The sequence below is a fragment of the Anomaloglossus baeobatrachus genome, chromosome 8, assembly GCF_048569485.1.
Source record: "Anomaloglossus baeobatrachus isolate aAnoBae1 chromosome 8, aAnoBae1.hap1, whole genome shotgun sequence".
Lineage (NCBI taxonomy): Eukaryota > Metazoa > Chordata > Amphibia > Anura > Aromobatidae > Anomaloglossus > Anomaloglossus baeobatrachus.
This window is the reverse complement of record NC_134360.1, coordinates 35,125,901-35,146,727: the sequence shown is the minus strand read 5'-3', so window position 1 is coordinate 35,146,727 and position 20,827 is coordinate 35,125,901. Positions and strand designations below refer to the sequence as shown.

General features: G+C 44.4%; 1 protein-coding gene across 1 annotated transcript in view; it reads right to left on the bottom strand.

Annotated features, from left to right (window-relative positions):
• CPNE9 (copine family member 9) overlaps positions 1–20,827 on the bottom strand; it is a 353,312-nt gene that overhangs the window by 180,728 nt on the left and 151,757 nt on the right. The window contains exons 6-7 of the mRNA XM_075321438.1: positions 9,453–9,492; positions 7,739–7,741 (exon numbers count right to left, since the gene is read on the bottom strand). Coding sequence (XP_075177553.1) covers positions 7,739–7,741; positions 9,453–9,492 — 43 coding nt within the window. The remainder of the gene's footprint in view (positions 1–7,738; positions 7,742–9,452; positions 9,493–20,827) is intronic.

Here is a 20,827-nt window from a genome sequence, read left to right as displayed (position 1 = left end):
GGCTGCGTCGCCCTGACCAGGGGCATTACCTCCTGCAGCGTCCATTTTTCTTCAAAAAAAAAAAAAAACCAAAAATCTGCGCGCTCCCTTTCCACTTCCTGGGTCAGAACGCTCTCCGAATTGTGGGGATTCTGGGGCGGCCACACCTCTTCGTGGGCGGTGCTCTTTTCCCTCGCGCGGGCTGCAGCGCGCGCTTCTGAAGATGGCAATATGGCGGCGGTTCAATTTTTGCGGTCGGACCTCTGAGGCGCACGGTCACCTGTCTGAACAGGTCTAGTCCACATCCTGTTCGTGACGCCAGATATGTGAAGCCCTACAGGTGCGGTGCAGCAGTGTATTACCCTTAGGGACTCCACGGGATGGGACGGTCTGGTCACAGGTAGGGAACCTTCGTTTTGGGATTCGTCGTGACGCCACTCTCAGAATTGCGGTCAGTGAGGACCGCCACTGCAGGTTAAGGGATGCCTGGGGCTGATGGTGGGTGCAGTCGGTTGTAATAGCCTCCTGAGAGTAAGGCAAGCCCCAGGTCCCTGTGTACGTGTGTGGGACCACAGGTCGCAGAATGACTCAAACACAGTCCAAGAAGTCTTTTAACGTGTTTACTCACTGTTTAGAGGTCACGGTGAGATGCCCGGGCGGCACTGTGATAACCAGGTGGAACCAGGAATTCCAGGAGGCCGTTCTGAGGGTAGCTGTCCACTCGCCCTCCTTGCACTCTTTTTTTGTTTGGGAGGATCCCTTGCTTGAAGCGTGGTAGGACTCCTCCAGGGAAGCTGTTACTACCCTGCTCCCCTCTCTCTGGCCCGTCTGCCGGCCTTGTGGCCTTGGTGGGATGGCTTCGGGCCCTGTCCCCTTATGGGCCTGGTGATTGCTGCTTGGCTCGAGCTCGGTGTAGTAGTGGTGAGGGCATGAAGTACCCCCACCTGTAGGTTAAGCAGCTCTGGATGATTTGCTGCCTGTACTGGGGATCTGTTTCCCCTTGCGTGCTCGGATACCAGGATCTCCGTACTCAGCCACCCCTCTCTCTGGATGTCTTTCAGGCCGACCCACGGTACCCTTTCTCCCCCGCTTCCAGCTACTGCACTCCTCAGGACCTGGCCGACACCAGAGCCCCCTCTCTGCTTCCTTCCACACCCTTCAAACTCCAGACTCCTTCTCCACTTCCTCTCTCCTGCTTCCTAGCAACCAGCCTCTGAACACACCCCTAGCTGGGAATTGAAAGTTAACCCCTACTGGCTACCCAAGGGTCCCTTCTAGTGGTGTGGGAGACCTGGTCACTATGTGTTTGTGTGTGCACCTCATCCTGGCCTTTGGAAATTACCTGGAAGCATTGTCCCCGCATGGGTGCAATACTCTGTGGTGCCTGACCAGGTCAGGGGCGCCACACTTTTTGTGAGGTAAAGCATTTACCTGCCTGTTTTTATAAATAATGTTTTACCTCAAAGAAAGATTAATTTGCAATCCTGTGCTGTAATGTCTGTATACCTTTTTACTTCCTCCCCTGCACATGAGATATGGAATGATCCGACCATGTTCCTGTACGGTCAGACACAGCCATTACACAGTACATAGCAGGGACACATATATAAGATTATCTCAGCACAGGAACATTTTTTTTAAACACATCCAATTGTGGAAGTTATTATTATTCCAAGATCTATTGATTAAAATGAACGCTCAAAAGAACTTTGTTCATAGGAAAATCCCTTTAACCCCTTCACGACCATGGACGGATATATCCGTCATGGATCGTGTCCCGGTAAGCCCCGCCCCCTGCCGCGGGCAGGCGGCGTGGATCGGCACACATATCAGCTGTTTTCAACAGCTGACATGTGTGCCTACATGTTCCGAGTGGAATCGCATTCCACCCGGAACATTAACCCCTTAGATCTCGCTGCCAAAGTCTGGCAGCGAGATCTATATGCGCGCGGCCATCTTTTTTTCTTACCGCCGCCCCCTCCGGACGTCACGTGAGTGATCACGTGACGTTCGGTGGTTGCCATCGTAGCACAGGGTCATGTGATGACGCCTGGTGCTACGAAGTTTCACTTTCATTCTTCCTCGGCACGGAGCAGAGGAAGAAAGAAAGTGACTATTTCTGCTGTTTACAGCGTTATAGCTGTAATCAGCAGATAGCAATCAGCAATCGGATTGCTGATCGCTATAGCCCCCTAGGGGGTCTAGTAAAATAAAATAAAAAAAGTAAAAAAAAAGTTTTAAAAAATTAAAAAAAAAACAAAAAACCTAAAAGTTCAAATCACCCCCCTTTCCCCCCATTGAAAATTAAAGGGTTAAAAAATAAATAAATATACACATATTTGGTATCGCCGCGTTCAGAAATGCCCGATCTATCAAAATATAAAATCAATTAATCTGATTGGTAAACGGCGTAGTGGCAAAAAAATTCCAAACGCCAAAATTACGTTTTTTGGTCGCCGCAAGTTTTACGCAAAATGTAATAACAGGCGATCAAAACGTAGCATCTGCGCAAAAATGCTACCATTAGAAACATCAGCTCGAGACGCAAAAAATAAGCCGTCACTGAGCCATAGATCCCAAAAAATAAGAACGCTACGTGTTTCAGAAAATGGCGCAAAACGTGCGCCACTTTTATTGGACAAACTTGTGAATTTTTTTTAACCCCTTAGTTACAAGTAAACCTATACATGTTTGGTGTCTACAAACTCGCACCGACCTCAGGTATCATACCCACACATCAGTTTTACCATATAGTGAACACCGTGAATAAAACATCCCAAAAACTATTGTGCCATCACACTTTTTTTGCAATTTTTCCACACTTGGAATTTTTTTGCTGTTTTCCAGTACACCATATGGTAAAACTTATGGTTTCATTTAAAAGTACAACTTGTCCCGCAAAAAACAAGCCCTCATATGGCAAGATTGATGGAAAAATAAAAAAGTTACGGCTCTTGGAAGAAGGGGAGCAAAAAACAAAAACGCAAAAACGGAAAGTGCCCCGGGGCTGAAGGGGTTAAGGCTATTGAAATGATTGATCATGAGCGACCCTAATAAATAGTGAGACCACTATCATTGTTGTTTTCCTTTTCCTGTCACGGCAACTAGTTATTGTTTTTATGTCTTTGCCGCCTTTTCTTTATTGCCACTGGGCTGACTTGAACTTGTGATTAAAGATGAATGAATCTGGCGAAATTTGTATTCAGCAGATTCGCTCAAATTTGGCGTGAAAATCTGATTTAGTAAGAATTTATTTGATATGGATTGAATATGGCTTATGCCTTTCCCCCCCAAAGTATAATAAATGGGGCGAAGCCTAGATGCCAAAAAGCACTGTGGAGGCAGAAGACTGAACCATAGGGAGCCATCTTTGTGGAGGCCCGGACATGGCAAGCTGTGTCAAAGAGACAGGGGAGGGGTGAGGTGAGTATAATTATTTATACGTGAAATAAAATACAGTTTTCTGCCATTTTGCTGAACTGGAGCCAATTTTTTGTGAAAGTCAAAGGAAATCTGATTTGCTTTGAATGAATTTGCTCTTTATTCTTTGGTTCAATACACCACAGTACTTCTGTAATATAGTAGGAGTACTAAGATGGCAGGTCTGGGGCCTTCACTAGGCCTCGGCTGCCATGACAACCCAATAGAATCTCTCAATTGTAATGGTGCGACACATGGTTTCCACTGATCAAATGCTTATAGGCGACGTCAAATGAGTTGTCCACATTATCTTTACTATATCAAGAGTGTCGGGGACATGATTTTGTGACAGTTTCTAATATATAACATGCTCTCCTCCCATTTTCTTATAGATCCAAAATGGCGTCTGATTGAGGCTCATCTTACCAGATATGTCCATTAGCTTCCAACAATTGTAAAAACAGCTTTCCTAGGTTCACATTTCCGTCAATTTGTATCAGTCACAATCCGCGGCTCTGGTAAACAACGGAATCCGTTTGGCGGATGCTGTTGTTTCCCATAGACTTGTATTAGTGGCAGATTGCGACTGATGACCTTGCGTTGCATCCGCTGCGCTGCACATCAGTCGTTTTTGGACTGACCGCCGGGCGGAAATGTCGCGGGCGGGGAGGAGGGTGTCAGCACACCGCGCTCACCCCTTCTGCTCGGGTCCGGCAGTTGCTCCTGGTGGCTCGAGCTGCGGGCCGGATCCCGGGGTGTCTCGAGTGACACTCCTCGCCCGTGAGTGAAAGGGGGGTGTTTTGTTGGGATTATAGTTCGTGACGCCACCCACGGTTGTGGTGATGGCACCACCGCTGCTCAGTGTGGGGGTCCCGGGGATGGTGATGGGAGCAGCCAGGTGTTGTGTTGTCCCTCCGTGGGTAGGGGTTGGTGATCCCGGGGCCCGGTGAAGAGATGTGAAGTGTAGGGCCTGGAGGGCGCAGGGACGCGGGGGCAGCGCTATGCCTTGCGGCACTGTGGTACTCACTCAGCCTGAGACACGGACACAGTTTGTACGGTAAACCAACGGCTGGTAGGACGGTCCCACAGACGGTTGCACCTGCACTCCCGGTAGGTGACGGTGACGTCTCTCTTCCTTGCACCTGTTTGACTGATGGTAGCGGTGGATTCCCCCCGGTTACCCGCTCCCCGACTGCAATCTGGGCCGGAGGAGCTCTACACTTTGCCCGCAGGCGCTGGCCCTGGGGAAACTGGTGCCTTGGCGGTGGCGGTGTCTCCCCGGTAATGGTCGGGCTGTTGCCGTCAATCGGGACTTTGTTGCTGGGGGATCTGCGTCCCCTTCGCTGACGGATTCGGCAAATTGGGCGACTCCTAGCCTTGCCGGGGTCCGAGAGGCCCCTGCCCTGGTGCTGACTGTCCTTCGGAACACTGCTCCAGACCACCGGGCACACAGCCAACGGGGTCCTTCCAGGAACTTCCAAACGGTCCCCCTCCGGACAGTCACCGCCGTCGCTGACCTTGCTGTTCTAGCCCTACACACAGCTGGGCTCTCAGGCTTCTCCTTCTCTCTGCTCTGTCACCACTTCTTGCTTTCCTCCTTTTCCACTTTCCTCTCCTTACTTTCACTTCTTGTTGTTTCCTCTAGCCCCTGCCTGGGCTACTCTGCTGTTCACTCCTTCATGTCCCTGACAGTTCTGCCTGGTAACTTCCTGCCTCCAGAGTTGTGAGCTCCTTGGTGGGCGGAGCCAACCGCCTGGCCCACCCCCTGGTGTGCATCACAGACTCCTGGAGGGAGGCAACAAGGATTTCTGGTTAGCAGGTGTGCCTACCTGGAGTGTGGGGTGTAGTGGTGTTGTTATCTGTGTCCCCTGGCTTGCCCAGGGCGACACAGAAACAACGCAGAATGTAACGTTTTTTGGGTCGTCAAAATTAACGCACCGCGCAGGAATCCGTCGCAATCCGTCAAGCTTGTAATGTTTGTCTATGGTGCTGGATTCCGTCGTAATCCGTCTTACGAAGGAATCCAGCGCTGGATTCCGTCATGCTCTACTGAGCATGCACAGCATTTTTGGTACACTGACTAGGCTGTTCCAAACACAAACGGATCACGACGGATCCGTCAAAAAAAACGGACGCACAGCGGATGTAACGGACGCGACGGATCAGTTTTTTCACAGGATTCCTGTGAAAGGAATCCTGTGAAATAACACATCCGTTGCGTCAGTTGACATCTAAAAAACGACGCTCAGTCGCAATGACGGACCTGAGGGATTTAAAACAACGGAAATGTGAACCTAGCCTTAGAAGGATAATGGAGACATCTTGTTATATGTTCCTCCTTCAGATATTTTGAAAAAAGGATCCTGGCGCAGGTTAAGGCAGAGAAACTGTATTAGGTATATATTAGGAAGCCCGAAAAAATCGTGCCCCAACACATTTGTTAAAGCGAAGATAAAGTAAACAATCAAACAATCCCTTAAAATCTGATGTTGGGAGGATCAGCCAGTGGCTAAATGGGCCCACCATACAACACCCAATGCTGAACAGGGTCACCCCATCTATAATTTTGTACTGCTGTCAATGAAAAAGACCTTACAACATTGTTAAATACACTTGTTGTTACTGTCAGGGGATGCTAGGTGTTGTAGTTTCACAACAGAATAAAGGGACTCCATCACCAGTTTTTTTTCCTCCCCCATCTGAGAGCAGCATAATGTAGAGACAGAGACCCTGATTCCAGTGATGTGTCACTTACTGGGCTGCTTAGTGCAGTTATGATAAAATCACTGTTTAATCAGCAGTAGATTATCATAAAGGACTACCTGGTGTGCTGCAGGTAGTCCAGCATATTCATGAGCTCTGTATAAGGGCGCTTTTCCATCTGCGATTTTCTGGTGCGAGTGCGATCCGATAAAAAATCGGATTGCCCTGGCACCAGTGTTAAACTATGTGACCATGCCATCCTGAGCGTTTTTCCTCCACACGAATCGCACTCATAGTGAAATCGCAGCATGTTGCGATTGTCAGCGTGACTCAGCTCTCGCACGCCCGAGCAACCCTATGGGAACAAGAAAAATATTGCAATACCGATGGGCCATGGCATACTCATGTCATACAGATGGCATACGCATGTCATACAGATGGCATACGTATGTCACACGGATCCATGGTATGAAAATCTACAGACTTGCATTCCACTCGCTAGGCACCTGCATAGCACTCGCATGACACTCGCATGTCATACGAATGCTAGGTGAGAAAAAAACGCAGATCATACGCATGACACGCACCCCACTTTCTGGGCGAGTATCGCAGAGACTATTTAATCGTAGATGGAAAAGAGCCCTAACTGCTAGATCTGCAGCAGAGAAAACATTGATTTTATCAAAATGACAGCAAACAGCTCAGTAAGTGACACATCGCTGAAATCAGGGTCTCTGTCGCTACATTATGATGCTCTCAGATGGGGGAGCAAAAACCTGGTGACAGATTCCCTTTAAATGCTGTGGCATCTAAGACGTTAGACTGCTGTGAGTGGTCCTTATTTAAGTGGCGGTGTTCTTATAAAATGATTCCTACTCCTATCATCCTTCAATAACGCTATAGTTGATAAGCTGGTATTATCTCAGCTCACACTTTACTTATTGATTCCTTGTGTCTTATTAACCAGGACAGTTTCCTAACCTCCATCTAATCACTGTGTATTACAGCTGAAGCAGGATCTGGCGTCGCCACGTTCCCTGTGCTGCTCTATATATAGCCGGCAATCATTATGGAAGAGCCCTCGCTCCCCAGATCTTGTACTCCCAAGCACACCCACCGCATCCCCCCGCAGAAAACAAGAAATGTCCTTGAAAGCCTTGAAGGTGTCTCCTGAACAAGTTTGCTCATATAATTTCTTGATCTACTTTCCTGGAGCAGCTATAGTTCTGAGAAACCTCCAGAAGACAATATAATAATGGCGATATAATTGTATCATATATGGTGATACTGAGTAACATGGCAGCGGCATTATACTTATATTGGAGGGGGCACTGTAAATTATCTGGATATTAGAAGGCAGGTTTCCTCATTATGGTATAAAGATAAAGTAGATTGATAGATAGATAGATAAATAAAAAAAAGAGTGAAAAATAAAAATAAAAAAAAATAATAGAAAAAAAGAAAGAAAGAGAGAGAAATAAAAGAAAAGAAATAAAGAAAAAAGAGAGCGAGGAATGAAAGGAAGAAAAGAAAGGAAAGAACGCGAACATAGAAAAAAGCTAAGAAAATAAAAATAAAAAAAATCTTCTTATAAATTAAATTGTGATCAGTTGTGCTGGACAAAACAGAAATGTACCTTCTGTGGTTCCAATATAAGTGATGCAAAAAAAGAAATCATGACACCAGGGATTAAAGGTCAGAATTAATTCTGCACTGCATACCTGTATATATCCGTATACATCAGCATGCAGTATATCTGCATACATCAGTATATAGCTGTATACATCAGCATGCAGTATATCCATATACATCAGTATATAGCCGTATACATCAGCATGCAGTATATCCATATACATAAATATATATCCGTATACATCAGCATGCAATATAACCATATATATCAGAATATATCCGTATACATCACTATATATCTGTATACATCAGTATGCAATATATCCATACACATCAGTATATATCCATATACATCACTATATATCTGTATACATCAGCATGCAATATATCCATACACATCAGTATATATCCGTATACATTAGTTTATACCTGTATACATCAGCATGCAATATATCCATACACATAATAATATATCCGTATACATCACTATATATCTGTATTATACATTAGCATGCAATATATCTGTACATATCAGTATATATCCGTATACATCAGTTTATATCTGTATACATCAGCATGCAGTATATCCGCTTACATCAGAATATACCGTATATGAATACATCAACATGCAATATATCCATGTACATCAGTATATATCCGTATACATCAGCATGCAGTGTATCCATATACATCAGTATACAGTATATCCGTATACATCAACATGCAATATATCCACATACATACGGTAAGTATATATCCGTATACATCAGCATGCAGTATATCAATATACATCAGTTTATAGCCGTATACATCAGCATGCAGTATATCTATATACATCAGTTTATAGCCGTATACATCAGCATGCAGTATATCTGCATACATCAGTATATAGCTGTATACATCAGCATGCAGTATATCCATATACATCAGTATATAGCCGTATACATCAGCATGCAGTATATCTGCATACATCAGTATATAGCTGTATACATCAGCATGCAGTATATCCATATACATAAATATATATATCCGTATACATCAGCATGCAATATAATCATATATATCAGAATATATCCGTATACATCACTATATATCTGTATACATCAGCATGCAATATATCCATACACATCAGTATATATCCATATACATCACTATATATCTGTATACATCAGCATGCAATATATCCATACACATCAGTATATATCCGTATACATCAGTTTATACCTGTATACATCAGCATGCAATATCCATACACATAATAATATATCAGTATACATCACTATATATCTATATTATACATTAGCATGCATTATATCTGTACATATCAGTATATATCCGTATACATCAGTTTATATCTGTATACATCAGCAGGCAGTATATCCCTAAACATCAGTATATATCCATATTCCGCAGCATGCAGTATATCCGTATAATTCTTATATATCATTTATATGTCTCTACACATCAGCATGCAGTATATCTGTATAAATCAGAATGTATCTGTGCTCATCATTATATATCTGTACACCGTAGCATACAGTATGTATGTATACATCATTATATAGCTGTGTACATCAGTTTATATCTGTATACATCAGCATATATGTGTATACATGGGTTATGTTGATCATGCCGGGCGGAGGGTGACAGCTGTGCGTTATGAAATGATGGACGACTAAGCGAAAAACCTAATTAGCAATCATGACTGCACTACTCACGTGTTTCGATATATTGCAGCTTCGAGAGTCCACATTGAACCTGAAGAGAAACAACAAGTAACATGAGAGTTACTGAATTCATCTTTTAAGGGGTCAATAACATGTAACTTGTTATATAAGCCATTATGGAGATGGACTGATATGGTGGTATATTGGTTACATGGCGATATACAGGTTGTATGGAGGTATACTGGTTAGATAAGGAGGCATACTGGTAATTAAGCATATTGGTATATAGAGATATACTGGTTATATGGTGATATATTGGTTATATGTGTAGGTATAGTGGTTATATGGTGATATATTCGTTATATAAATAGGTATACATGTTATATATGGAGGTGTGTTGGCTAGATATGGAGATATACTGGTTATATATAGTAGGTAGGTGTACTGGTTATATGGTGATATACTGGTTATATATGTAACTATACTAGTTATATGGTGATATACTGGTTATATATGTAACTATACTGGTTATATGGTGATATACTGGTTATATATGTAACTATACTGGTTATATGGTGATTTTCTGGTTATATATGTAACTATACTGGTTATATGGTGATATACTGGTTATATATGTAAGTATACTGGTTATATGGTGATATACTGGTTATATATGTAAGTATACTGGTTATATGGTGATATACTGGTTATATATGTAACTATACTGGTTATATGGTGATTTTCTGGTTATATAGGTAGGTATACTAGTTATATGGTGATATACTGGTTATATATGTAACTATACTGGTTATATGGTGATATACTGGTTATATATGTAACTATACTGGTTATATGGTGATTTTCTGGTTATATATGTAACTATACTGGTTATATGGTGATATACTGGTTATATATGTAACTATACTGGTTATATGGTGATATACTGGTTATATATGTAAGTATACTGGTTATATGGTGATATACTGGTTATATATGTAACTATACTGGTTATATGGTGATTTTCTGGTTATATAGGTAGGTATACTAGTTATATGGTGATATACTGGTTATATATGTAACTATACTGGTTATATGGTGATATACTGGTTATATATGTAACTATACTGGTTATATGGTGATTTTCTGGTTATATATGTAACTATACTGGTTATATGGTGATATACTGGTTATATATGTAACTATACTGGTTATATGGTGATATACTGGTTATATATGTAACTATACTGGTTATATGGTGATATACTGGTTATATATGTAAGTATACTGGTTATATGGTGATATACTGGTTATATATGTAACTATACTGGTTATATGGTGATTTTCTGGTTATATAGGTAGGTATACTAGTTATATGGTGATATACTAGTCATATATGTAAGTATACTGGTTATATGGTGATATATTGGTTATATATGTAACTATACTGGTTATATGGTGATATACTGGTTATATAGGTAGGTATACTAGTTATATGGTGATATACTGGTTATATAGGTAGGTATACTAGTTATATGGTGATATACTGGTTATATATGTAGGTATACTGGTTATATGGTGATATACTAGTTATATACCGTATGTAGGTATACTGGTTATATGGTGATATACTGGTTATATAAAGAGGAATATAGGTTATATATAGAAGTGCAGTAAATTGATTTTATATAGAGGTATCCTGGTTGTATGGAAGCATACTGGTTATACATGGAGGTCTACTTTCTCTATATAGGGGTATACTAGCTAAATATTTAGGTCTATACTGTTAATGCAGAGAGATATAATGGCTCACTATAGAAGTATGTATAGGGTTATTGTAGCTTTGTGGTGTATATGAGATTTCATAGCGTTCTACTAGCAATATGGCGGTATATTGTGTATGTGGTGGTAAGATAGTCTATAGAAGTACACTAGATTTACACATCTACATAGGATACCGGTGACATGGTGTTTGTATAAATCTATATGAATATATAGTAGCTATATGAGGATGTATGGCGGTACACCGGTGATACTGTATAGAGAGTTATGTCCAGAGTTTTTGGCGGTATTATAGACGATCTGGTAGTAGGTATAGGGTTATATGAAGTCCCAGACTGGAGTATGTGTTTCTCCTTTACACCAATGTACTGTATGGTGCGGTAATATGCATGATTGTGCAGTATTGCACCTACTAAATGACCTATATTGCAGATCCACATTATTTTCCACCTGCTTCCATGTTGCTTTGTTATTAACCTTCCTCTGCTCCTTATGTGTGTTATTGGTGTAGTTTGTTGACGTTTAATATAAATGATTAATTTATAAAGTAAAAAATACATTTACTTCTCCAGCCTATGTGTTTCTTCAGGCGAAACAGCCACACGCTACTAATGCCGGCCATGTATCCTGAGAAAGTCAAGAGGGTGATCCCAGCTACAAGAAAAGCCTCTCATAAATGTATTAAGGGCTGTGTATGATTCATCTCCCCGGAGAGGAGGATCCCAGCGGTTATCGGGCTGACGGAGGCGCCTAATTAAATGTAATCATGAGATATCCTTAAATTACGGAGATTTCTCCTTCCTCTCTCACCGAGAAACAATTAAACGCCCAACATTTCCGCAAAGGGGGCAATCTGCAAAATCCTTGGCTTCCTTATGAGGCTCGGATAGTTGTGAATCACCGTCACTGGCATTGTGCCCTCTTTGCCAGGCACAGATTAAAAATGAATTGTTTGCTTCCCCCCCAAAACAATATATATTAAAGGGATTGTCCAGGATTAGGAAAAAAAGGGGCCATTATTGTGTATAGGTTGCATACCGCGTTCAAGTCACCTCTGCGTTGGTGTCAGTGATAGTCAGACTGCTGTAGCCAGACAAACAGACAGGGAAAGAGACAGACAGGGACAGAGGCAGAGAGGGAAAAAGACAGACAGACAGGCAGGGAAAGAGACAGACAGGGACAGAGGCAGAGAGGGAAAGAGACAGACAGGGAAAGGGGCAGTCAGACACAGACATTCAAGGAAATAGACAGACAGGGAAAGAGAAAGACAGGGACAGAGGCAGAGAGGGAAAAAGACAGACAGACAGGCAGGGAAAGAGAAAGACAGGGACAGAGGCAGAGAGGGAAAAAGACAGACAGGGAAAGAGACAGACAGGGACAGAAGCAGAGAGGGAAAGAGACAGACAGACAGGGAAAGACAGACAGAGGCAGACAGGGAAAGTGACAGGGAAAGACAGACAAAGACAGAGGCAGACAGGGAAAGAGACAGACAGGCAAAGAGGCAGTCAGACACACACATTCAGGGAAATAGACAGACAGGGAAAGAGACATACAGGGAAATAGGGAAATAGATAGAGAGAGACAGATAGAGAATAGACAGACAGGGAAAGAGACAGACAGACAGAGACAGACCAAAAGACAGACAGAGACACACAGACACAGGGAAAGAGAGAGAGACACAGGGAAAGAGACAGACAGAGACAAACAAAGAGATAGACAACGCCGGGTACTACAGCTTCCAAATTGTCAGTTTTTCTGATTTTTCTCTTTATATTTTTGAGTAAAATGTAAATTGTACTTTTATTGTATAAACTGCTGACGTCTCCGAATTTGCAAGCAATACATTTTGTATTTTATTTTCTTCTTCACCCAATGATCGTATCACAATTTTTGGGCTGCCGGTGGCTCTCCTGACCTGAGCGTGACAGTGTGTATTTCTATGCAGCTGTCACGCTCAGGTCAGGAGAGCTGCCATCCCAGTCTGAGGACTGCAATGCGATCATCAAGCGAGGCATGTAGCAGTCTGAAAATTACTGACGCCGGCACACAGGGATGGGCAGGGGAAGGGGTGAATATTCATTTTCCATTAACAGAGGATAAGTACGGCAATCTGACTGCACCAATCATTGACATCAGCACAGAGGGGTGGGCGGAGGAAGGGGTGAATATTCATTTTCCATTAGCAGAGGACAAGTACTGCAGTCTGACTGCACCAATCATTGACACCAGCACAGAAGGATGGGTGGAGGAAGGGGTGAATATTCATTTTCCATTAGCAGAGGACAAGTACTGCAGTCTGACTGCACCAATCATTGACATCAGCACAGAAGGATGGGCGGAGGAAGGGGTGAATATTCATTTTCCATTAGTATAGGACAAGTACTGCAGTCTGACTGCACCAATCATTGACATCAGCACAGAAGGATGGGCGGAGGAAGGGGTGAATATTCATTTTCCATTAGCAGAGGACAAGTACTGCAGTCTGACTGCACCAATCATTGACATCAGCACAGAAGGATGGGCGGAGGAAGGGGTGAATATTCATTTTCCATTAGCAGAGGACAAGTACTGCAGTCTGACTGCACCAATCATTGACACCAGCACAGAAGGATGGGTGGAGGAAGGGGTGAATATTCATTTTCCATTAGCAGAGGACAAGTACTGCAGTCTGACTGCACCAATCATTGACATCAGCACAGAAGGATGGGCGGAGGAAGGGGTGAATATTCATTTTCCATTAGTATAGGACAAGTACTGCAGTCTGACTGCACCAATCATTGACATCAGCACAGAAGGATGGGCGGAGGAAGGGGTGAATATTCATTTTCCATTAGTATAGGACAAGTACTGCAGTCTGACTGCACCAATCATTGACATCAGCACAGAAGGATGGGCGGAGGAAGGGGTGAATATTCATTTTCCATTAACAGAGGACAAGTATTGCAGTCTGACTGCACCAATCATTGACACCAGCACAGAAGGATGGGCGGAGGAAGGGGTGAATATTCATTTTCCATTAGCAGAGGACAAGTACTGCAGTCTGACTGCACCAATCATTGACATCAGCACAGAAGGATGGGCGGAGGAAGGGGTGAATATTCATTTTCCATTAGTATAGGACAAGTACTGCAGTCTGACTGCACCAATCATTGACATCAGCACAGAAGGATGGGTGGAGGAAGGGGTGAATATTCATTTTCCATTAGCAGAGGACAAGTACTGCAGTCTCACTGCACCAATCATTGACATCAGCACAGAAGGATGGGCGGAGGAAGGGGTGAATATTCATTTTCCATTAGTATAGGACAAGTACTGCAGTCTGACTGCACCAATCATTGACATCAGCACAGAAGGATGGGCGGAGGAAGGGGTGAATATTCATTTTCCATTAACAGAGGACAAGTATTGCAGTCTGACTGCACCAATCATTGACACCAGCACAGAAGGATGGGCGGAGGAAGGGGTGAATATTCATTTTCCATTAGCAGAGGACAAGTACAGCAGTCTGACTGCACCCAATCACTGATGCTGGCACAGAGGACTAGGCAGGGGAAGGGGTGAATATTCATTTTGTATTAACAGCTGGCGGGTACTGCAGTCCGGCACAAAAAGATGAGCGGGAAGGGGTGAATATTCATTTTCCATTAACAGAGGACAAGTACAGCAGTTTGAGTGTACCGATTATTGACACCAGCACAGAAGGATGGGCAGAGGAAGCAGTAAATATTCATTTTCCATTAATAGCGGGCAAATACAGCAGTCTGACTGCACCAATCATTGACACCAGCACAGAAGGATGGGTGGAGGAAGGGGTGAATATTCATTTTCCATTAGCAGAGGACAAGTACTGCAGTCTGACTGCACCAATCATTGACACCAGCACAGAAGGATGGGTGGAGGAAGGGGTGAATATTCATTTTCGATTAGCAGAGGACAAGTACTGCAGTCTGACTGCACCAATCATTGACATCAGCACAGAAGGATGGGCGGAGGAAGGGGTGAATATTCATTTTCCATTAGTATAGGACAAGTACTGCAGTCTGACTGCACCAATCATTGACATCAGCACAGAAGGATGGGCGGAGGAAGGGGTGAATATTCATTTTCCATTAACAGAGGACAAGTATTGCAGTCTGACTGCACCAATCATTGACACCAGCACAGAAGGATGGGCGGAGGAAGGGGTGAATATTCATTTTCCATTAGCAGAGGACAAGTACTGCAGTCTGACTGCACCAATCATTGACATCAGCACAGAAGGATGGGTGGAGGAAGGGGTGAATATTCATTTTCCATTAACAGAGGACAAGTATTGCAGTCTGACTGCACCAATCATTGACATCAGCACAGAAGGATGGGCGGAGGAAGGGGTGAATATTCATTTTCCATTAGTATAGGACAAGTACTGCAGTCTGACTGCACCAATCATTGACATCAGCACAGAAGGATGGGTGGAGGAAGGGGTGAATATTCATTTTCCATTAGCAGAGGACAAGTACTGCAGTCTCACTGCACCAATCATTGACATCAGCACAGAAGGATGGGCGGAGGAAGGGGTGAATATTCATTTTCCATTAGTATAGGACAAGTACTGCAGTCTGACTGCACCAATCATTGACATCAGCACAGAAGGATGGGCGGAGGAAGGGGTGAATATTCATTTTCCATTAACAGAGGACAAGTATTGCAGTCTGACTGCACCAATCATTGACACCAGCACAGAAGGATGGGCGGAGGAAGGGGTGAATATTCATTTTCCATTAGCAGAGGACAAGTACAGCAGTCTGACTGCACCCAATCACTGATGCTGGCACAGAGGACTAGGCAGGGGAAGGGGTGAATATTCATTTTGTATTAACAGCTGGCGGGTACTGCAGTCCGGCACAAAAAGATGAGCGGGAAGGGGTGAATATTCATTTTCCATTAACAGAGGACAAGTACAGCAGTTTGAGTGTACCGATTATTGACACCAGCACAGAAGGATGGGCAGAGGAAGCAGTAAATATTCATTTTCCATTAATAGCGGGCAAATACAGCAGTCTGACTGCACCCAATCATTGATGCCAGCACGGAATGGAGGGAGGAGGAGGAAGGTTTGAATATTAATTTTGTATTAACAGCGGGTGCACACAACAGTCTGACTGCACCAAATCACTGATGTCAGCACAAGAGGGGAGGGGTGAATATTCATTTTGCATTAACAGTGGGTGCGTGACTACAAATTTTCCAGGGCTTACGGCAACACAACGGAGCAACATACAGCAATACAAGTGACATATTCTGAAAGGGCTGCACAAGCCCTATTTTATGATACTATTAGTATGATGAACCACAACTGGGGCTTATTTTTGGAGTAGGGCTTATATTTTAAGCCTACTCCAAAAAGTCTGAAATATCCTCCTAGGGCTTATATTTGGGGTAGGTCTTATTTTTGGGGAGCCAGGGTACCAGAGTGGCATGCACTAGATCCACGGGAGTTCTAGTGGGCGGGTATGCTTGATTTCCTTGTCTTTCTCCACAATATAACTAACTTGAACAAAGGACCGGCACTCCAAATCTTCTGGAATTGTTTCCATATAAGCATACAGGCGTAAATTACACGTTTCGGCTAATAGTGAGCCTTTTTCAAACATCTCAGGCTCACTATTAGCCGAAACGCGCAATTTGCACCTGTATGCTTATATGGAATAAATTCTTATAAATTCTAGAAGATTTGGAGTGCCGTCCTTTGCTCAAGTTATATTGTGGATGCCTTCCTCGGACACGTGCACCTTGGATTGTGTGCTGCCTGGAACCCTTGTTTTTGCATATTCTTGTCTTTTTCCAGGTTGGACAACCCTTAAAAGGGGCCAAACATAAAGGCCAACAACTATGTCTTCTGATTCCCCCATGCAAGTGCCCAAGAGCGGAAATCCACTTTGATGAAATAGGCTGCAGTTGGTCAATGGCCGCTGATTGGCTGCAGTGGTCACTTGATGGAAAAATGTCATGTTATCTACCAAGAACAGCATCACTGACAGTGTGATAAAAGGTGCTGCGGGAGAGGAGTATCCCTTGATTTTATATTTTATGGAACCCCATATTGATCAAGTAGTGGTAGTCCAAAAGTGGACAATTCCTTTAAATTTCCGCCAGTGTCCACAGATATTATCTCTTTGCTGTGAGATAATCAGTTATGACACTGAACTGTTATTTCCACTGTATATTATCCATCCTCGTACAGTCTGCATCGCTTTTGCTGTCAGATCAGCGGCATGTCACCCCCTGACATCTGACATTTCGGCTGCACTCAGTCACCTCCTCGCCCGCTGCACCATACCGTACAGTATGTAAATATGCCTCCTTCATCTGCGCGTATAATCAGGTACCTCCAGCAGAAGACGACGCGCCTGACCTCGTTTCCTCCTTCCTGGCTAATTAATTTCAGTGGAAATGCACTGGAAACATTTCTGGCAAATTTTCTGTGAAATTGTCCTCGTCCTGTAATTCATTAGCGCAGCGTGAACATCCGTCTCCAGCCCATAATCCCACTATTTGTTCAAGCATTCATCTAAATCTATCACCATGCTGAAGCACGAGACACGCTCGCTAGTAAAGACGCCGTCTCTGGGGGATTTAATGAGGCTTTATGTAGTACCCCACTAATGACTAACGGCCCTCAATGTAGGGGACCACTTCACCCACAAGGAAGGGGGGCCGTCACCAACCGTAGTCCTCATCTTCAATGACTGTACATGGCAGCTATCCAGTTTTCCCAGACGGCTGAATAAATCTACGGGCTACTGATGCGAGGAACTTCGCGAGCTAAGGTGCCGACTATATAAGTGTGCCGCCCCAGCAGCGGATCGAACCGCTCGGATCCGGGGAGTGGTGTCCGTTCGTGGCTCGAGGGTCTCCGGACCCGGGGGCTTAGGAGCCACACTCTAAAGTAAAAGGGGATATTTACAGGGGAGTTATAGTTCGTGATGCTTCCCGTGGTGTACGGTAACTGGGAGTACCACCGCTGCCATTGGGAGAACCCGGGGTGATGGAGTGGGGCAGCCAGGTGTCGTTGCCCTCCTCGGGTAGGGGCAGACCTCGGGACTCTGGATGGTGCAATTAGGTGCCGTGAAGGGGAAATCACTCAGGTACTCACTCAGCCAATAAGCAGACGCTGGTGCCGCTGCCTCTCAAAGGGGAGCTCGTCCGGGTCCTGTCCCCTGCAGTGCTGCTGGTGATCCGTGACCTGCCTCCTGGCACAAAGTGTAAATTTAACGTAGTGGTCCGGTGATCTGGAACTTGCCGGGCCCCACTCCCCACTGTGGCTAAGTGAGGGAGCCTGCTCTCAGGACTCACGCTCGGATTTTCATAGGCCACTTGTATGGAAGGCCCTATCCCCCTCGTTGCACTAGTGCCCCGATTCTGGAGCTGGTGGGAACAGTCCATAAAGGCTCCGTTCTCCGCAGGCTAATTGCCGGGTTGCCTGAAGCTTCTCCCCGACCTAGGGTCCGTGCACCCCGCCGTGCCTTCGGTCCCGGACCGGTGATAGGACCAGGCTGCTGACTGTCCTCACTGACAGGTCCCAGGCACTTAGCCTCAATCCCCTGCGATTGGGGGTCCGACTCCTCTAGGTCCAGACCACCATCTGCAATCTAGTAAGCTTCTCCTGGTAGCCACTACTCCCAACCTCCTCCACTACTCCTCTTCACGACTCTCTCAACACTCCTCACCTCCCCTTCCTGACCCCTAGGTGGGCAGCCCTATTCTGCTCAAGCCGCCCACTGGTGTGCCTGGTGGGTGTGGTGCAGGGTGTATCTAGGATATGAGTTGCTGTTGGAGGCAGTACTGCATGATAGGGACCCAGAACCATGAGGGACTTGGATATTGTACTTAAGAGAAAGAGCGTGCAGTACCCTGTGACGGCCTGATAGTCCAGGGGCGTCACATAAGTAGTTAGCAAACGCAAATGCATAGCTGCCAACCGTCCCAGATTGAGCTGGACAGTCCCAAATTTAGGAAGCTGTCCCGCTGTCCCAGCTATGTCCCGATCCACCTCTATCATCTTATCTTTGGAGTCACAATGCACCATGCATCAGTGTTGCTGGACTTTTCCTTGTCCGTTCAACAAACCTTGCATAAGTCATTAGTACAAGTAAATATAAGAATATTTGTAATATATATTATTATACTCATATGTTTCTTTCTCCACTTATGAGCCACTTCTTCACCTTCTTCCCCTCCTCCTCAACTGATCAGTCACTCATGGTTCCTAGTGAAGACAAGATGGACTGCCAGCTTAGTGAGAGATCAGATGATAGCTGCTTATTGAAGTTTATGGAGAAAGGGAGGAGGGAAAGGAGCTTGGAGCAGATAAAGAGAATTGCCTTTGTCACGGTTCTGATGCGCAGAGCATTTTGTGTTAAGTTCTGCCATGCTCTCCTGCAGAGCCGGTACTTGCTGTTCCTTCGCGCAGATCCTTTTTGCAGTTTGGAGTCTTTGCTATTTGTCTTGAACACCTATGAATGGGTTGTCTCTCTGCTCTGGGTTCTACGCTGGTCCTAGGAGGTGCCTATGCAGATGCTCCTCGTTCCAGGTGATTGCTCTGCTTCATTAGGGAGCATGCTCACCCGAAATGTCACCAGTCGTACTTCCTGGTCACAGTAGTGCTCTTGGCTCCCGTAGTGTTTAGTGATCTGATCTTGGCTCTGGACTGTTGACTCTTCTCTGCCTATCTTATCTCCCCGTTTTGGTCGTACTGACCTCGCACCTGCTCCTGACCACGTCCCGCCTGCTCCCTGTATCCTATACGTACTCTCCTGGAATCCTGACCCTCGGCTTGTATCTTGACCTTGTCTCTGTCTGCTCAACTGATCATTCCCTCAAAAAAATTGTTATAATAGGTTTTAGTCAAAACAAGATGGACTTGCCAGCTTAGTGAGAGATCAGATTATAGCTTCTTATTGAAGTTTATGGAGAGAGGGGGAATGGGGACGGAGTTTGGAGCCGCGAGAGAGGGAATTGCTTTCTAGTAAGTTTATATCTCACCCTGGAGCTGAAGTCACAGCTACACCGCTCAGTACTGATGAATACAGTAGCGTCCTCATGCTGGTGCTTCCTAGTGTTTTATCTCATCTTAGAGCTGAACTCACAGCTACACCGCTCAGTACTGCTGTTTACTTTCCTCATGCTCCTGGTGTTTTCTAGTAAGTGTTTTGTCCCACCTCTGAGATGGATTCACAACTACAGTGCTCAGTAATGCCGTATAATTTTACAAGGCTTTTTAACGTCCTCATGCTGCTGCTTCCTAGTGTTTTATCTCATCTTAGAGCTGAAGTCACAGCTACACTGCTCAGTACTCCAAGAACTTAATGTTTAGGTCCATAAATTTCTACATAGCGGCACTAGATTAACATATGGTTTTTGGATGTGCAGTCCATGTCTTTTGCTACAGCTATGGCTGACTCCTCAGTACACTGCTCAGTACTGCTGGTGTTTTCTAGTAAGTGTTTTGTCCCACCTCCGAGATTGATTCACAACTACAATACTCAGTCATGCTGTATAAATTTCCTTCATGCTCCTGCTGCCTCTGAACATATGATACATAGAGACAGGAGAGCAGGAATTTCTCAGGTCTGTGTGTGCAGTGTTTGGGAGACATCATAGCAGGC